The 18,900-nt window shown below is 38.1% G+C and overlaps 1 protein-coding gene across 2 annotated transcripts in view; it reads right to left on the reverse strand.

Moving 5' to 3' along the window:
- Positions 1-254: 254 nt before the first annotated feature.
- Positions 255-18,900, reverse strand: part of NCAM2 (neural cell adhesion molecule 2) — a 186,958-nt gene continuing 168,312 nt past the window's right edge. For both annotated transcript variants that reach the window (XM_035116298.2, XM_035116300.2), the window contains 3 exons: positions 4,014-4,218; positions 2,272-2,391; positions 255-755 (listed from right to left, as the gene is read on the reverse strand). In XM_035116298.2, coding sequence (XP_034972189.1) covers positions 644-755; positions 2,272-2,391; positions 4,014-4,218 — 437 coding nt within the window. In that variant the 3' untranslated portion in view covers positions 255-643. The remainder of the gene's footprint in view (positions 756-2,271; positions 2,392-4,013; positions 4,219-18,900) is intronic.

Consider the following 18,900-nt stretch of genomic DNA (forward strand, 5'->3'; position numbering starts at 1 on the left):
GTTCACAACTTTTGTTAAAATCTGTACATCAAACCTACAAACCCTTCATTGTCTGGTGTGACGTGCAGGGTTAACAGCATAAAGAGGTTGTCTACTCTGTGTCAAAGATCAGCTGCAGTCAAGTCACTATTTAGCTTTGCCAGCCACATATATCTAATTTCTAATGGAGCCTAATATTATATCTCTATATATATAATTTGTTTATATATATATATATATTCTTTTAAAGGCAACCAAAATCTTTTAAAATTTCAAGTACAAACAAATATAAATGTATATGGCACTTTCTCTCTGGGTTTAATTTCCATTGTAAGTGGTACGGCTGTCAGGTGTACAGTCTGTGGCTAAGGGGGGTTTCTTGAATTTTTATAAATAGATTTCTTCAGTGATAAAATAAATTACAATATTTATATTGGCTGATTTGCCAAACTGAGACCACGGGACCGATGTCATCCAGGACTACAGACTAAAACTATTGAAATAAAGTGAAAACGGACAGTCAACAGAAGTCATTTGAACTACTTCTGAGAATTATTCCATCTTAAGTTGCCCGAGAAACTAAGGTCAGCTGTAAAGTTTTGGTCACAGATTTATTTGAATCCAAATGCCTTTTATTCTCTTCTAGACAGCTGTAGTTGTTGTATTATGCTTTGCTATCATCTTCTTTTGACTGGATGATGTCATTAGAAACTTTGATTTCTATAGTATCTGAATTTAAAACTTCTTTTCCATTTTCTTCCTTTAATGGCAGTTTCCTGTGAGAAAGTAAGGAAAATCAAAATATTACATTGGGTGTAATATTTCATGGGTGATTTTTTTTTGGGGGGGGGTTAGATCATTTTTTTGTTATTCAGATTTTGTTGAGAGCACCACACTGCTGCATTGGCAAAGCTTTTAGATTCTCTATGTGTCTCTTCCTCCCCACCCCACCTTCCACCACTGTTAGCAATGTGCAACACTGCCCAAAAAAAATTGTTCGTGCAATTGCATCAAGTTTCATTTTGTGAAGTATTTTACTGATGCCCATGTGTTGTTGTCTTTCATGCTCAATAGAAGCTTTTATTCTAGTAGAAATAGGTTTAATTGTGTTTTTAACATTGCTGTAAATCAGTTGGAGGCTTTCCCATGAAAAGTGATTAACAAATCTAATAAAAACTACTACTAGCAGGCAGGGTCCCCCAATCTAGATTGGGATGAGGGGGAGCAGGTTTAAAGCCCCCCCCCTTTCTCTCTCCAGCGTCCGAAACCAGATCAGGCATTCCCACACCTGCCATTTACATTTTTTTTAATGATTTCAAAGGTATGTCCATTTAACCAGCTACATTTGGATTGGGACAAATATCTTCAAAAACAGGCAATTGCTATAAAATATGTATTATATCATGGAAGATTATATGTTGTAAGGTACATTAAAATTACTTCTTTCCATAGTTTTGGGGGGAAAGTTGTTGTTGTTAGTGCACAACCTACTGCCTATACACTATGGAGATGGTAGTGTCATCTGGAGCTAGGTCACAGACCCACTTACATGGGTTCAGCCATGAATCATCCCCTCTGCTCATTCAGTTATTAGTAGCAGGCAACACAAAGCAACTACCCTGACCTTCTTAGCTAGCAGCTATTGTTCTTCTTAGCTAGCAGAGAATGCTAATTCTGTTACCCAGCAGACTGTGGTTGGGACTTTCCTGTTGGTGTCAAAAAGTGCAATGCTCCAGAGGCTGGGGTCAAGGCAGCGAGCAACCACAGCACCTGCTTGAGCTAGTTCGTCATGCTCAACACTGAGCTGAGGGTCAACCACAGACCTATTTGATAGCACCATCTTTTAAAAATTAGAACATCAGTCTACTGCAACTAAAGCGTAAGTTGATTAATAGGAAGAAACACAAGGCTTGAGAGAAACAAGTCAATAGAAGGACTGCATGGGGTGCCAACTTGAGTAAACTGGGGTGGGGCAGGGAAACCCTGCTCCATATAATTGATCAAATGGCATGGTGCATGGTTGCCATTTGAAGGGTAATACCCTTCAATTTAGGGGGTGGTCCCCTCAAATATTTTATTGGGGGGTGAAGACCCCCTGACCCCTAGGAGTTGGTTCCTATGCTGCAGACCAATCAGGGGAGTGCGATAGGGGTGGGCAGGGTGCAGCAGGGAATTGCTTATGTGTATATAATGTGCTTTGGAACTTATGCCTCCAGTCTTGGGAGAATAATCTGCTGGACATTCACTTTTGAAAATACAGGGTGTGGCGTTATTAAAATGTTGACTACATACTCTGGTTCTGTTAGTGGTGTTGTTTCATTGGGTTCATTTACTGGACTTCCATCTTCATGATTGGTAATTCTTTCATCTTCTGTTCTCATTTCGACTATCGGCTCTTTTGATCCATCTTTCCTAAAGAACATTGAAAGATTCTTAGCCTCACTTACTTTGTGGTAAAAAAAAAAATATGTTGCATTTTATTAATTGTCAGTATTCGGCTTTCAAAATCATGGAAGAAAAGCAAAAGGGAATTATAATTAATACTGATAAAATTATTTTAACATTATTACACCCACCATTGTCACCTCATACGTTATCATACATTTTAACCTCAAACTAATATGCAAAAATAAATGTTATATCTAAATAATAAATTGAGAGTACCAAATTGTATTTTTCAAAAACTAACATTGAGGCTAGCAAACATAATATCTGATCTTTTCATCATGACAAATGATAGTAGCCATATTATAGTTTCAACATATGGATAAATTAATATGCTTTTCTGGAGAACAAAAAAGGAGAAAAACTCATGCCTTTCTCATATAAACTGATGGTAAGATTTTCAGAGCTGTAACTATATGCTTGCATAGACTTGCCAATTTCATTAATGTGTTATGTTGAAAGACCCTTTTCCTTTTCATCACAGTAGCATCAAACGTGTGGGGCAGGAGATGGAATCATTTTTGAGTGCTGCTTATATATAAGGACTTTTAACTCCCATTGCTTAAAAATACGAGAAACTGATCAGCATCTACCTATCTCTCTCACTGAAAGCAACCAACAAAACATGAATGTGCTTAATTTTGGCTGAATGGGATTCATTATTTCTTCTGTCTAAGTACTGACTGAAAGCAGCTTTCCAGGGGTTTTAGATGATGGTCCTTCCAAGCTGCCCCTGGAGATTACAGGGATTAAAGCTTAGATGTTTTGCATGTTCTCTATCACTGAACTACAGCTCCTTCCAACACTGAAGCCTCAGCACAAAAAAATCTATTAAAAATCTATTAAAATCATAAAGTGCAATGTGTAATTCTGCCTTTCCTTGGCAATATGGCCCATCAATAAAAATGCATAGGAGCAGGCTGTAAAACTACGATCCTAAGCACATTTATTAAGGAGAAAGTGTTGGGTTTTCTTAATATTGATGTGGTCAATGGTGCTACTCAGAGGTGTGTGTTTGTAATTATAACCTGCATGACAGCACATCTGTGAGCTCTTGATAATTCAGCACACCTGTAGTATCTTAACAATTTAACTAATTAGCAGGGGGGAGTTTACCTGCTGCACCAAATGCAGCAATGTGATAGGATAATTGATTATTTTGAAAACTGTATTTAAGTTGACCAAATGCTTTGTATAGTACTGGCTGGTGTGGCGTGGTGAAAAGGGATGTTTTGCAGCTGTTTGATTATTATTTAAAAATAAAAGATAAGCAAAGATATTGCGGGCAAGTTTTTATTGCATCGCCCCAGTCACTGCGCAGACTCGGTTGGCAAAGAAAGTCCAACAGAAAATCCAATTGGACTGACCTGCAAGGACTGGAGTGGCATGTCTGGACTTTGTGCCAATGTCACCTGTTGGTACACCATTGAAATAGTGCAGCAGGCCATAAAGAAGCTGTAGTTAAATGACGCAGTGAATTAGCTTTCTCAACCTTGGAGACCCCAGTTTGTTCTGTGAATAGCAGTTCGTGACAGATTCACAATACACACATGCTTGTCCTTTGGCTAAATGTTGTGACTAATACTCACAGATATGCAGCCTTCCCCTCCTCTAGCTCTTTACTCTTCCCACTGGAGCCGCTCTTCTTTCCACAGATCCTTCTGGTGATGCACATCAGCAAACCACATTGCCGTACAAAGAAGCAGCTGACATCAGTCACGACGAGGATTAATAAAAGGGCAGCTACACCCAGTCCAATGACTGCACCGAGTCCAAGTCCATTAAAAAGTGTGTCTTGAAAACAAACAAAATAGACAAAGTTAATCTGGTTAATCTATGTGATGCATTCAGAAAGGTTATATGTCTTGATGGCAGGCCTGCTTTTTCACATTAAAGCTCTTAAAGTACTTCAGTCTTTTCTAGCAAAACAATTTTCTTCTACTGCAATGCAGTATGCATTGTGTGCCTGCTGGCTTTAAAGCGTGGTAGTTACATGCAAACTAGGAAGAGTGTTTTGTCAGGTAATTTAGCTACAGAATTCAATGGCTGATCATGTACTTTGGAGATAATCAAACATTATAGCTCAAAAGGGGTGTTATTTTTAGAACATGCATTATTTGATTGATGGTTTGTCAGATCCCATCATTCCACTGTTGAACGAAACGGAAAGGTTATATGTAAATACTTTTTTAAATGCTACGGTTAGTACAAATAGACACTTTTCAAAGTTAATTGTGCAGCTATTAGTTCACACTTGATGAACTCCAAATATATTTTTGTACTTATTCCAGTGTAAACACACAGAACTTCATTAAGTTTACTCTGGAGTTGAAGCAGAATAAATATTGGTTGAAAACGTTTATCCAGACTACACGTCCATACAATTGGCCTTTGGCAGACAAAATCGTTTGTGAGGGATAGGGAACCTTATCTGAAGGTAATAAATAAATAAATATATAAATGTAGTTTTAAAACCATTAATTTCAAATTTCAACACTTTTAATCTTTAGTCAAGTAAATTATTTTACATAACTTTTCTACCCCACCCAAGTGCATTATAGTAGACAGAGATCATCTAAGCCAGGCATCCCCAAACTGCGGCCCTCCAGATGCTTTGGCCTACAACTCCCATGATCCCTAGCTAACAGGTCCAGTGGTTGGGGAAGATGGGAATTGTAGTCCAAAACATCTGGAGGGCCGAAGTTTGGGGGTGCCTGATCTAAGCCTACAAAACAAAATATTGAATTAATTGCATAATTGCACGTGACTGGCTGGCTGTGTCATGCCTTTGCAGCTCTAGCAAGACCTGGCATATTAGGAACATACAAAGCTGTGTCGCCTTGTATCACACCATTGGTCCATCTAGCTCACAACTGTCTACACCTGGGATGGGGAACCTGTTGCTGAACTCCACCACCTATCACCCTTGAACATTGGCCATGCTGACACTGAAAGGAGATGAGATCCAACTTCATCTGGAAGGCCACAGCTTTCCATTTCTAGTGTACACTGACCACCAGCAGTTGGAGATGTTGGGATTTAATGGAGCCTTTTCACATGTACTTTGCTACTGAGTTACAATCCTGACATTTCTTTAGCAACAGTAGCAGCAGCACCCTCTTTTCTGCAGTAGTAGTCTGATATCTGTGTTCCAAGATATATCTGGGCCTTGGATGTCAAAATAATAATAATTGCCAGTGTGAGGTGTTGTCATATGGCCTTTAGTCAACCCTTAGTAAGAATGGACATGGATAGTGGTGGTGAAGAATAGAGAATTGACAGATATCATGAATAAACATTAATAAAATTTGTCTATTTGTTATGTCTCGTCTTATTCTGTTCTTACATGTGTTAAGTACTTGAAGCTGGAATGTTGACTGCTATATTCTAGACATCAAATAGCAAATATGATCTGAAAGCCTTATATAGACCAGAGCCCCAACACATGCAGCGCTATAAAAACAAATTTCAAATAGTGCAAATCTATTACTACCAAAAAGGATGCTGACACAACTAGAAAGGAAAAAAAAGTAGGAGTAGTAATTAAGAGTGGGAGTGGAGCATGTGCTCTTGTACTTAGGAGAGGACTAAGCTTGAGGTCGGGCACTGCCTTTGAGAAGTGGCTACAGATTATGAGTTTGGCTGGATCAGTTGCAGATATGTAGACATGAATTTATGTGATGTTCCCTCTGGATATGAGGGAAATATAAATTCCTGATTACAGAGAGGCTTCAGAGAGTGTTTAGTTTAATGTATTTAAAAGGCCCCTTCAGATCTTCATACTGAGGTCTGAAATGGAGCCAGCATGCACAAGGGGATGCTGAGGGAGGCAGGGTTTCCATGCATGCCCCCTTCCCCCTCCCCAGTTGAAGCCCTCAGATGTTTATCCAATGCCTGAAATATGGCTTACACTAATTTAAATTGTTCACCCACTGAAAGCCTTGGGCAGGCAAAAATGGTAACAATGCCATAAGTAGATCTTATTATATGTAGAAGAATGTATTTGCAATGTATCATCTAACATTAGAGAGGCTGTTGTTTTTGTTTTTGCAGTGCATGAGAAATCTTCCCTTTTGAATCCATGCTGAATCAAAGAGAGCACAAGTCTTTTCACCTTCACCCATTTCTTGTTTTCTTTTAACCCCTACAGCTGAAAGGCCCTCTGCATACATCATGCTAGCATACTCAATATAGGTCGCTGATGTGTTAATAGTGCACCATGGAATGAAAAAAAAATCAAACCTATCCGTTCCTAAGGAAATGAGCCCTGAGTGCTCACTGGAAGGACAGATGCTGAAGCTGAGGCTCCAATACTTTGGCCATCTCATGAGAAGAGAAGACTCTCTGGGGAAATAAATAACTCTGATGTTGGGTAAGATTGAGGGCCCACAAGGAGAAGGGGGTGACAGAGGACAAGAGGATTGGACAGTGTTATAGAAGCGACCAACATGAATTTGACAAAACTCTGGGAGGCAGTGGAAGACAGGAGTGCCTGGCGTGCTCTGGTCCATGGGGTCACCAAGAGTCGGACACAACGAATCAACTAAACAACAACATCTGTGCACCAATCCCTTCACAACTGTAGCTGGGCCATGGGAAAGTTTGCATGTTTAGTGCTTTGTCATACATTGCATTTCACAAGACATGGGAAATGGAACTTACTGATTAAAGACTACTGGGCACCCAAATTCTTTCAGTAGCAGCATAATAAATAATCTCTTTAATATAAGATTGCATAGGTCTTTTTGGTGAATTGTACATCTTAATCCCAGAGAATCACCTTTGGTTGAAGGATGGTACAATTGTCCCATAATGTTGCACATAGCAAAATTCAAAGTAACTTTGGGAGGTCCTGCTTAGGCCAAATATCTGAAGAAATATTGAGGCAAGAAATTAAAATAGAGGGGAATGCTGCACTTTATTTCTTATCCCTCCAGGCTCTGTCATTAATTATATGACTCATAATACAGTTTGGAGGAGTTTAATGAAATTGGGACAATTTTGTTTCTTTCTTTATGTATAACATAGGAGCAGTTAGGCATCACAGCCAAGATAACGACTGGAAACTATTATAAACATATAGAATAATTTTGCAATACCAGAACACTGTTCACTGGCTTATATGCAATTTCAGAAGGTCTAAGGGCAACAGTCACAAATTTTGATTAATGATTCTGACTGTCTCTAGCTAAATAGACTGGTTACTTTTGCATTCCATTTTAGATTTCTGGCTAACCTAGCCCCAGTTTGAACTGCTGTCCCTAATTCACAAGAAAATAGTCCATCAATCTTATCTTTAGTTGGTGAAATTCACCCAAGCTGTCTTACAAATGTATTTATTAGCTAATTATTATTAATGCCCTTTATCAGCTATGATCCCAGGGTCATAATTTAAAACCAATACAAAATGCAACCATAAGACAATGCAGCAAGAGGACAACCTTTGGCTTAGTAAACATGCTACAAAAAGCTTAGTGTAAACAAGCATGCACACGGCTGCCTCCCTCCATGAATCCTGCTGCTGATGTGCAGCTCTGAGCTAAGCCCTGTGGTGCTTGATCTGTAATGGCAGATTCACACATGCTATCATACATTGGTGAACATTAATGTGTGCACCGGCTCTGGGCATAATAGATAAATTGTTCATTGGTGTCATTTACTGCTGCATAGCTTAAATCAGTTCTTTGAAATCTTCAAATATTTGTGCCAAATATTTGTGTTGAGGTGGCTTTGCGAAACAAAGACTCGGGCTTAATTTTAGTCAAACCTGCAATCTATTCCACTAGCCCAATGACCATTTTAATGCCAGGGGAGGGAGCAAAACAAGTACAGTTTGGAAAGGGGGGGGGGAATGAAATTGAGAAATAATATAGGAAGAGGCCCCTTAATTCATTAATCTCATTTCCCTGGTCCAAATGGCTGCATTGCCAAACAACTGGATGCATACTTTGGTCTAAACTTACAATCTATCGAAGAGTGAATGGTTATTTATGATTAAGTATTTGGAAGCCAAATGCAGAGAATTCCATACAAGTGAGCTGAATTTATATGGATTTCACTTCAAAGTTTGAATGAAATGCCCTTTAGGTATGCTCTCTGCCCCCACTTTCTAGCCCGTCTCTCAGACTTGCCTTGAGTTAAAACAGATATTACGCCAAACCTCAAGTTCTCCCTACATATACTACATCTCACACTATCAGCAAAAATTGCTTTGTTCCCTTCTCCCTGTGGGAGAATTTTGCGGGCAGAACTCTGCCCACCAATAAATCTAAAGCCCTACCATCTTTTCTTGCAATGCTGATGGATTTCAGACAGTGAGCTTAACATTACTGTTAGGCTTTTCTTTCTGTGCAAATGCTTATTGTTTCATACAGAACTGAGTCACGAGATTGGCTTAGGATAAATCCTGTACAAGCAGACAACTGCAGAGGCTGCAAGGCATTGATTGTATCCAACAACCCACAAGTGGCATTCTGCTTGCACAGTAGATCTTCCCCTTCTCCCACCCCTTCAAAAAAAGCCTGCTTCAGAAGGTTCCCCAACCCCTTTACAGAGATTCTGAGGGTGCATAAAAAGGAGGCTGCTGGAGATAGGGAAGGAGAAGAGGAGAAAGTTCTGTTGCGTAAGTGGGAGCCTACTACATGAGGGTGGCAGCATTGGATAAAACCCTAAATTTGTGTATCCCTAGTGTGCAAGTCTGGCAGGTAGAATTCTTCCACTACATAAATGGCCAGAACAAGACATGATTAAGTAATGCTATCCATAACAACTATGGTCTGATCATGTGTTTTCAAATCAATCTTTGGTGAGTTCCTAAAACTATAAAGCCCCATTTAATCATCTTGCTCCTGCTGAGAATAGCACATCCCTTTATTCTTTCACTTTAAGTTTTTGGTGTTTTTTTATGTGATGATTTAATTTATTAATTAATTGAGTGGAGCAATTAATAGTTCTAATCCCATTAGCAACAGAACTGATTAGAATTTCATGGTTGAAGGAGTCAAGAAGTGATCTGATTCACGAAGGGATATAAGCAAGAAAGGAGACAACCTCAACAGGTGCTAAACTTAATTAGCCTAAGAAGCAGCACAACAAACATTATCTTCAAGTTGCCCCTAATGAGCAGTTTATATCCAAAATGCATTGAGATGCATTTCTTCATGTTACATTGTTTCATGACACTTGCAGAGATTATTTTCTCTCTTGTTTCTTTGTTATCCCCCCTAATCCACCAAAGAAACTCGCATACTGTACAAGCTTCTGCATTGGGACTGCTCTTTGGGACGCAACCCCATAAATACGACATATAGCTGGGGAAGTGAGAAGTCCTTACTTCTAGCCCTCTTGATCCTGATCACATAATTGGAGACAGATTCTGAACACCCAACTCTCAACTAAAGATGCCCACTGTGCAAAAAGCAAAAATAAACCAAAGCAGACTTTTTCCCCATGAAAACAAAAAGCTCATATTTTTATTTTTCTCTCCCTCTAAAGGCAACTTTGTAGAATTTTCTCCACCACTTTCTTGTGGTGACCACCATCATAGAGCTTGAGCTACTGTTACAAAAATTTCTACAGAGAAAATGAAAGTCTTTGCAGAATGCTGAATAAGGAGAGATGGTTTTGCAAAGTAATGCAATTGTTAAGCAAACGTACATCAAATTTTAAAGAAAGGAAATAAAATATTGAATTTTATGGGCAACACTGTGTAATGAAAAATCTCAAATCTCAAATCTCAATTGATCACATATTTTAATACTTAATTCGACTGAATTGAGTGTTAGCCATTTGCAATTGAGAATTCAGCATTTTGCAAACTAGTCACAGATTTTAAAATAGTGGGCTGTATACAAATGTGCTGATTATTTACTTATTTTGATTGACGTTTGTCAAAAATGTACTGGTTCCACAATTCTGTCGCTTTCAAATATGAATAGCTTTTCATAAATGAAAATGGCATGCCTTATTTATGGTCCTGTCAAGTTAACTATAAAAACATATTTGCCATCACTACACCAGGTTCAGCAAGAGTTTCTCAAAAACTTTTGAATGTGTTATCATTCCCAACCCTTTGAATTACAAATATGTTAACTATGATAGAGGGCTTTGTTCTGAAAATATTCCATCAAAGCAGAATCAGACAAATGAGATGGCATGTGAAAATTAGTATTAGCAGGTAGTACCCATCAATATATAGCAGAGCTAGTCAACATGGCTCCTTCTACTTCCAACATCTCTGATCATTGGCCATGCTGGTGAGGCTGATGGGAATTCTAATAACATCTGTAGGACACCACAAAGCTGTATTTTAAAGGACAGCATTTTAAAAATGATTCTGACTACCTGTGGTTGCAGGAAACTAGCTGCATGTGACAACTTGGGGCTCAGTGCATCCAACCAGTTCTATACTTCAGGAAGCCAAGTAAATTATGTGGACCACTCATTCCCTGCACTGGTCTATTCTTCTGTTTTAGCTTAGAAAAAAGGGAGCCTTTATGTAATCTGTTGTAATATTTACCTGCATGGGAATAAAGGATTGTATCCAATGCTAGTATTACTCAGAACAGGCTCTTTGAAATGCATTTGTTAGTGGTGTTCATTAGTTTGAATGTGTCTACTCTGTCGAGCTAGCATTGCCTACAGCCCATAATTACTAATTTTAAAAGATGCCGAAATCACCACGACATTCATTTCAAATGATGGTTCAGTAAATGGGAATGGAATACAAACAATATTTCTTATTGGTCCCAGTTTATTTCAATTTGAAATAGTAGACATTGAAGACCAAGCTTTGGAAGGTGAAAATATTACCAACAAAATCTCAGGGTGGTGAATCTATATAGCTTGTCAGACACTGTGCCCTCCTTGGATTTTCTTTTTAAAAAAATATTATTAATAAATTATCAGAGTAAAAATTAATTAAGCAGTTGCTAAGAGCTATTCCTCATGTGTTATTTTCCTCTGTACATCAATATGTTGGAATCAGAATAGGGGAAGGGAATCTTCACCCTTGGGACAGAATTCAGCTCTCCAGGCCTAAGAAGGCCCTTGGGATTGTTCCCAGGTCACACCCTCTCTCCCTGGACCATGCCCCTGCTCTGTGCCTTCCTCGGGTTGTTTTGTCTGGCCAGGATATGTCCATAACTGTGAGAATACATCTTGATATGCAGGATGGGAAAATGTCTATGCGGAGAGAGGGCCTCTGTCTTTTACGTGGCTGCTGTAGTCTACCAAGGGCAAGAATCACCTCCATTGCTCCACCCACTTTTGTGTCTGGCCCTGCCCACAGCTGACATGCAGTCCCCATAAGTTTCCTTGTGAAAAAATGTGATTCTTGGACTGAAAGGGGTTTTGTACCCCATGTATGGAATCTTACTGGAGGAGCACCACATGCTGGTCGCCCCCACTCCCACAACCTTTAAGATAGGTCTCTGACTTAAGACGGAACAGGTTTAATAAGGAAGCAGGCACTTGTGCAGCTCTTTTGAAAAATGCTACCAAAATCACAGGCCTGAAATTCTTAAGTTGCATGACATAGCGCCTTTGCCCTAGCTGCTGCCATGTGTACAACCAAGTTTGAACAGATGCATATATGTCAGACTCCCACAATACTATTGGTATAGCTACTAGGGCTGTATCCCAGATTTGACCAAATCCCAAGCCAAGTCAACATGATTCAGGTGGGTCTCGGATTTGGTTGATTTGATATTGAGGCCTAAGTATAATTGATGGATTATTTTTATTGTTAATATGAGCTGACAATTTTGCTTGGTATTTTAAATGTTATACTCAGACACACACATACACATACATGGACACAAACACACACACACAATCTGAACACTATTATGTTTTACTGAAAGATCTTAATGGTAAGCTAGGTTCTATGTCCACTGTAAAGAAGCAGTATGCCTCTGAATAGCAGTTTCTGGGCATTAGAAATGGTTTAAGGTCATGCTTGTGGGTTTCCCATAGGCATCTAGTTAGTCACTGTGAGAACTAAATGCTGAACTAGACTGCTCTTATAGCTACATTACATTTGGTAGGGTTCAGAATAAGAAGCAATAACCACAAGGTGATGATTGTTTTTTCTTCAATATTTTACTGATAAGACAATACTGTCCTTTGACTTAAAAATAAATAAATCCTGAGAAGAATGTTTTACGATTAACTGTGATGTGGAAACGTGTGGATTAGAACAACAGTATATTTATATATAATTAAAGAAACTACTGCTAAATGAATGTTACATCACTTTTCTTTATTACAAAAATGGCATAAAGATTACACAAAACAAAATGGACATTAAACAAGTAATGAAAGACGTGCATAAGGTTACATATGTTTTTGACATTACACTTGGGAAGATTTTGTGGGATATTACACTTACAATGTGCACACTTGTTTTAAGGGAAATATATGACACATGACAGTAACCATCAGTGTGTACCAAAAGCCATTGAGACAGAATGTCAATGGGACATGAATGAATGAATAAAGAGTTACACAGTGCTTCATAAACTACTTTAAAACTATATATTTCTACATTTGGAAAGAGTTTTGTTTTTAAATAGCATTCCAGAGAAGATATTTAGCATTTACAGTTTCTCTCTCACACACCCACACCTACACCTAAAATCATGGCTTATTGGTAATGAGAAGCAGTGACTCATGAACTTTAAAACCACAGTTCCCCATTACATCTGACCTTGGGGAACTGTGGTTTGCTCTAACCAAAGCTAGTTAAAGCAAACTAGGGTCAAACTGTGGTTTATGTGATCATTTGAACCAGGCTAGTCTAGCTTAAGCCAGCTGTTGGGAACCTTTGGTGCCCCAACGTTGCTGAAATACAACTCCCATCATCCATTATCACTGACCATACTTGCTGGTGCTGTTGGGAGCTGTAGTACAGAAACATCTTGAAAGCCAGAGGTTCCTCATATCTGCTTTAAGTGAACCAGACATATGCTTGATATGCTTGATTTATCTTTCATGTGTTACAATTCAAATATGATTAGTAACTAAAAGAAAATAACAAAATAATGTTAAGACCAACTTTATATCAAATTAAAGTAATTATTTTACAACCTGCAAATATACATTCCTGTAATTTGATTACTGAAATAAAGAGTTTACATTAATGGAGAGCAACATGTTTTTGTATCCAGAGCTCTAATTCTACAAAGCTGAGTATTGCTAAGTAGATGTCTTTTAAAGATTATGAAATACAAGAACAAATAAAATGCTAACTGATTCTAAGATCGATACACAATGCTCAAATTATTTCAATGTGTCTACTCTGGGCATGGCTGAAGCTCGATATCATTCACAGTTTTGAACTTTGTGAATTAGTGGGTGTTTTAATGAGGGTAACTGTATTGCTGCCTAGAGAATTAGATTTAGATGATGCTCTACTTGTCACACCTTTAAATTCTTAGAGAATTGATGTGGCCCTCTAATTAAAAAAACCCATAAAAATATGTTGCAATAATTAGAGACATATGTTATTACTCACTAACATAGTACTTACTATTTAGTTAAAAGCCCATGAAAGGGTGAGATTGGGGTAATAGCCTCTGGACTCACACCATCCATCTCTTTCCCCCTTTCCCCAACCTATTTCCGCTTCCTTTGCTTCAGCACCTCCCCTTCACAAGTCAGACTCTGTTTCATGGATCTCCCTCCCTCATTCAGCACCTCTGCGCTGAAATTTCTGCCCTTCATTTGAGCACTCAGATGTTTAACTTCCCATTCCACAGTCACAACATCACGTCACCTCCTCCCTCCTCACCCATATTTTTCAATGTTGAGATAGGTCAGAGCTGGATTAGGAGCTGTGAATAGGATCCTGCCCCTTGTTTTGTCCACAGGGAAATCCTCACTGAAAGATGACAAGAGAAGGTGTAGGGGCTCTTCACCTCAAGAGTTCCAACTTGGGCTCCAGGTTATGGGTTCCCAATGGCACCTGCAACATAACATGACATCATGGTGTCATGATGTCACGTTAATCAGCATGCCGCAGCAGAGCTTCTGAGGCCTGGTAGGGTCTCGGACGCCTTAAAGATCATGCCCAAGGCCTCCCACGACCTCTGACGTGACTTCTGGTTTGTACCGGAAGTCATGTCCGAAGGCCTGGCAGGGCTTCCAGCATCGTCTTGGAGGTTGTGTTGGGCCTCCAATGTGACTTTGGGTAGAAACCAGAAGTCACATCGGAGCCTGCAGTGTGGGTACCAAGCACCCAGAAAAAAATTGTGGGTGCCCAGGCACCTAGGGGACCTTATACTTGGCACCTATGCTTCACCTACTTTCAGTTTGAATGCCTGAAAGTTATGAATGCCTTTGCCTTGGTCAGTGTAAAGGGCAGCTGATTCTGCCCCAAACCCAGCCACTGAAGTGTTCCTTTCCAAATAAGATCACTCACATTTCCAGTGTTGTCTCTTTGCTAAGAAAGAGTTAGGCTGCTGCTGCCTTGCTTCCAGGTATTTTTTGAGAGTTCACTTCCCTGGTGTAACTGAGAAGCCATTTCATAGTAGCAAGACAGTTCTAGGCCTAAACCATCTAGAACAACCAATTGTTGCTACTCGATAGTGCCCATATAGACTAATAGCTGTAATAAGGAGCAGATGACACACATTTGGTAGCAATCCCCTCTGTTTCCCTATATATCCTATAGTATGCTTTCTATATGCTCCATTTATATATGGTACTTCACTACTCTTTTGGGGATGGCTCTTTATTGCTTGTATGGAGACATGCAATTTAAAGCTCTTATTAGAATCAGCAATGCTATAGGCAGTCATTGTTGACTGATTATACAAATTATATGGGAATATTTATTTATTTTTTAAAATATTTCTAGAGCATTATTCATACACAGCAGTAAGGCAGTATACAAAAAAGCAGAATTACAATAAAATTGCAATTAAAATAAGTTTAAAAAAACAAATAGGGATTAGAAGCCAGCAGAATCCTCCAAAAAATAAAATAAAATGCATTTTCAGCTAGTGCCAACATCAAGCACATCAAAATATGTGCTTCCTGCAACTCACAGGAAAGATGGTTTCACAGGGAGGGTGAAACTTTAACAGGCCCTCTCTCTGTGGGTTGCGGAACAACCTAATATGTTCCTGAACATCTGTATAAGATATAGCCCAAGTGGTTCCTTCCAGATGTGACTGATGAATGGGGCTGATGAAAGTTGCAGGCAACATCTGGAAGGCACAAAATTGGCCACCCCACCTTAAAAATTCCCAGTTCTATTTTAAGTTCTATTGTTGTTATATTTCTATAGGCTCCATAGTAGGTTTACATTAACATGACGTGCAGATCGTAGAAGGAAAGGATGCTAACTAACAGCAACATCTAGTATCTAAATGATTATTTACTCATTAATTTTGACAGGTCAGTCAAACTGACAGGCTTCAATTCATCAAGGTGTTTAGGCTTATGCATATTTAAAGCATATACACTAGCAGAGAGGATATGCACATGGTTAGGTATTTTTAGGACATCTGCCTAATGCAGATTCCCAACACATTACTAAAGGTTTTAGGAACTAAGAAAGTGTATATAAAATAACATATCAATTGTAGCTCATTAATGTTTTGAAGTTGCACAACAGTTGCTAGCTATTATTTGCTAAATTATAAATTGCCTGGTGAAGTTCCCAATATGAATATGTTGAATGATACCCATAAAAATAATCTGAAAAAGAACATTTACTTTCCTAAATACAATGCATAAGTGGATATCACTGACCATTGAGAAGTTTCAATCTTATGTTCTGTATTTGAAGCACAGATTGAATGATAAGCTTATTACTATCCTACAATTTTCATGTAATCTATTTTTGCCTTTAGAAAAAAAATGTATTCCCTGGTATATTAAAAACATAACAAAATTATTAGACCTACCTATAGTAGTTGTTTAATCATGAGACCTATTAGATGCCCAAAGGTAACTAGTGTAAATTGTCTGTCCATGTAAAATGGACATATGTAAAAATGATTAATTTAAAGAAATAACTAATTTTCTTTATGGAAATCTATGGTTGATGCAAGAAAGACTGAGCAAATCTCTGAGTGGGCAAAGTTAAAATTTTATATAGGAAAGCCAGACAGAGATGTCCTTTTGCCCTATTCTGGAATCACCAGCATGCTACGTTAAGTAAAAGATACAAATGAAATCAATGTAAATAATCAGACTAATAAGGTATCACTATTGTCATAGGATATCATGCATCTCATATAATATTATGTTTTTCAGAACTGAAAACATCACCCCAGTAGCTCTTTGGGGAACCTTTGGACTTGCAGATGTTGCTAAACAGCAAATCCCATCAGCCCTAGCAAACATGGACAATGGACAGGGATTATGAGAGTTGTAGTTGAAGAAATCTGGATATTACTTTAACAAGTAAGGGCAAGGGGAGAGTAAATCAAAGTTCCCTTTTGTGTGGATATGAGACTAAATAATATTGGAGACCCTTGGAGCTAATCCTACATCTGATCACTTGCTCATGTTCAGAGAGTAGAGAGCTATTGATGGCTACTAGACATGATGGCTATATTCTGCCTCCGTAGCTGGAGGCAGCATTGCTTGTATACCAGTTGCTGGAAACCACTGGAGGGGAGAGTGCTCTTGTTCTCAAACCCTGCTTGCTGGTTTCCCAGAGGCATGTGGTTGTCCACTGTGAGACATGATGCTAGACTTGATGGACCATTGACCTGATCCAGCAGGCTCTTCTTAAGTTTATGTTATATTTATGTGTAATAAACTACTTTGTGGTGTGTGTGTGTGTGTGTGTGTGTGTGTGTGTGAAGAAATTATAATTGTGGCTATAATGGAGAATACTCTATTCCAAAAGTTTTTAACATGGGGACATTCCTACCAAACATGAATAAATGAACCAATATTTCCACCTCCAATGTTCTGGAGAGGTTGCATTAAGTATGAATGTTGAACGTGTAAATTTATGTCTAGAGTCAATGGATAGAACAAACACCATTAGATGTACAACTGGATAAGTGTTTAATGTTTCTTGTATCTGTATTTGTTTAAAAACCAATAAAAATGTGGGAAAAGAAGTTATAAATATGGATGGGATGTGGTTTATCTTGGGCAGTACTTCCAAAAATTATCAATTTCAGGCAATGTCAATTATTTAATTATCCCAATACATTGATGAAATGGCAAACTAAAATAAATACTTTAATGAGGCTAAACAAGAGATACATCCTACATTGTTGCCTTAAGGGGGGTAGGCTGGCATTACTGCATGTTGCTGATTATTTTTATGCTTGTCAGTTGAAGGATTTATCAGGAAGCATCATGGCAAGAAATGGAACAATTTAATCCTTAACGTATTAGAGGTTTGGAAATAATAACTGATATACAGTAAGGTTAAAATAGAAGGGAGAACCGTATCTTCAGAACAGTCTACTAGCTGCTTCCAGATGTCATCCAAATTTCATAAAGTAACATTTCAGAGATGGAAAGTTCTAAGCAAGCATGAATTTACTGATAGCTTTAAGAAGTGAAGATATGAAAGCTGACGAATGCAATTCTGTTCCCTGTTGATTTCCATATATGAAAAATATTGCAGAGTCTGAAAATGTGTTTTTCACACTGTTTTAGAGAAAGAAGTTCATTTGGTGGGGAGGAGGTGCAAATCTTGCTTTATACCTTTTTTAGGTAAATGAGAGCACAGCATACCATAATTGCCACATAATAAAATGGGAAGTAATTTCCAGAGTGCTGGATCCACATGGGAAAAGTGGTGCTCTTCCAAGGGTAATAATTTCCTCCTCCATAGGAACAGATGTGACACAGGTGAAATGAGGCATATTGATATCTCAGTTCTGATGCTGTTGAGTGACATAACTACAGAAACTATACAATAAGAGCTGTGGCCTTTGGGTTATTATTTAAAGTTAGATTTTAAATTTCACATAGAGATTTATTAGAGGTTTGTTATATGGTAGTTTAAAATCATCAGGTATTATAATTATTTATCTGTGATCTTTACTTCAATATGTATTTCTAGATATATGCTTTAATGTGTTAATCCTTTATATTAGCTGAACATTTATATGTATTTATATGAAAGAATATGTTTTACCCTTAATAGATAAAAAGAAAGACCTTTCCCTATAAATTAATCCCTGTCATTCCAATAATTTACATACTAATAAGGCCAGTGATATAAAATATTGCCTATTACTGTGTTAATAGAATTATCACCAATATCTAATCTGGTGGATGTACTGAAAAGTAACAACATTTGGTGTAACTGTCTCATATGGGAATGATTACTATTTTTTGTAAAGAAGTATTAGTTAAGGCAGGAATGGCTGCATTTTACCTACAATAAATAGTATATTTTACTCTCAGTCTTGAGAGAGGTTTTAGTCGTCTGAAGAATTGTGATAGGAAGGAAAAATAGAAAAGGATTGCCTGGGGAAGTTACAAACCCTA

Source organism: Zootoca vivipara, chromosome 4, assembly GCF_963506605.1.
Source record: "Zootoca vivipara chromosome 4, rZooViv1.1, whole genome shotgun sequence".
NCBI classification, from domain to species: Eukaryota; Metazoa; Chordata; class Lepidosauria; order Squamata; family Lacertidae; genus Zootoca; species Zootoca vivipara.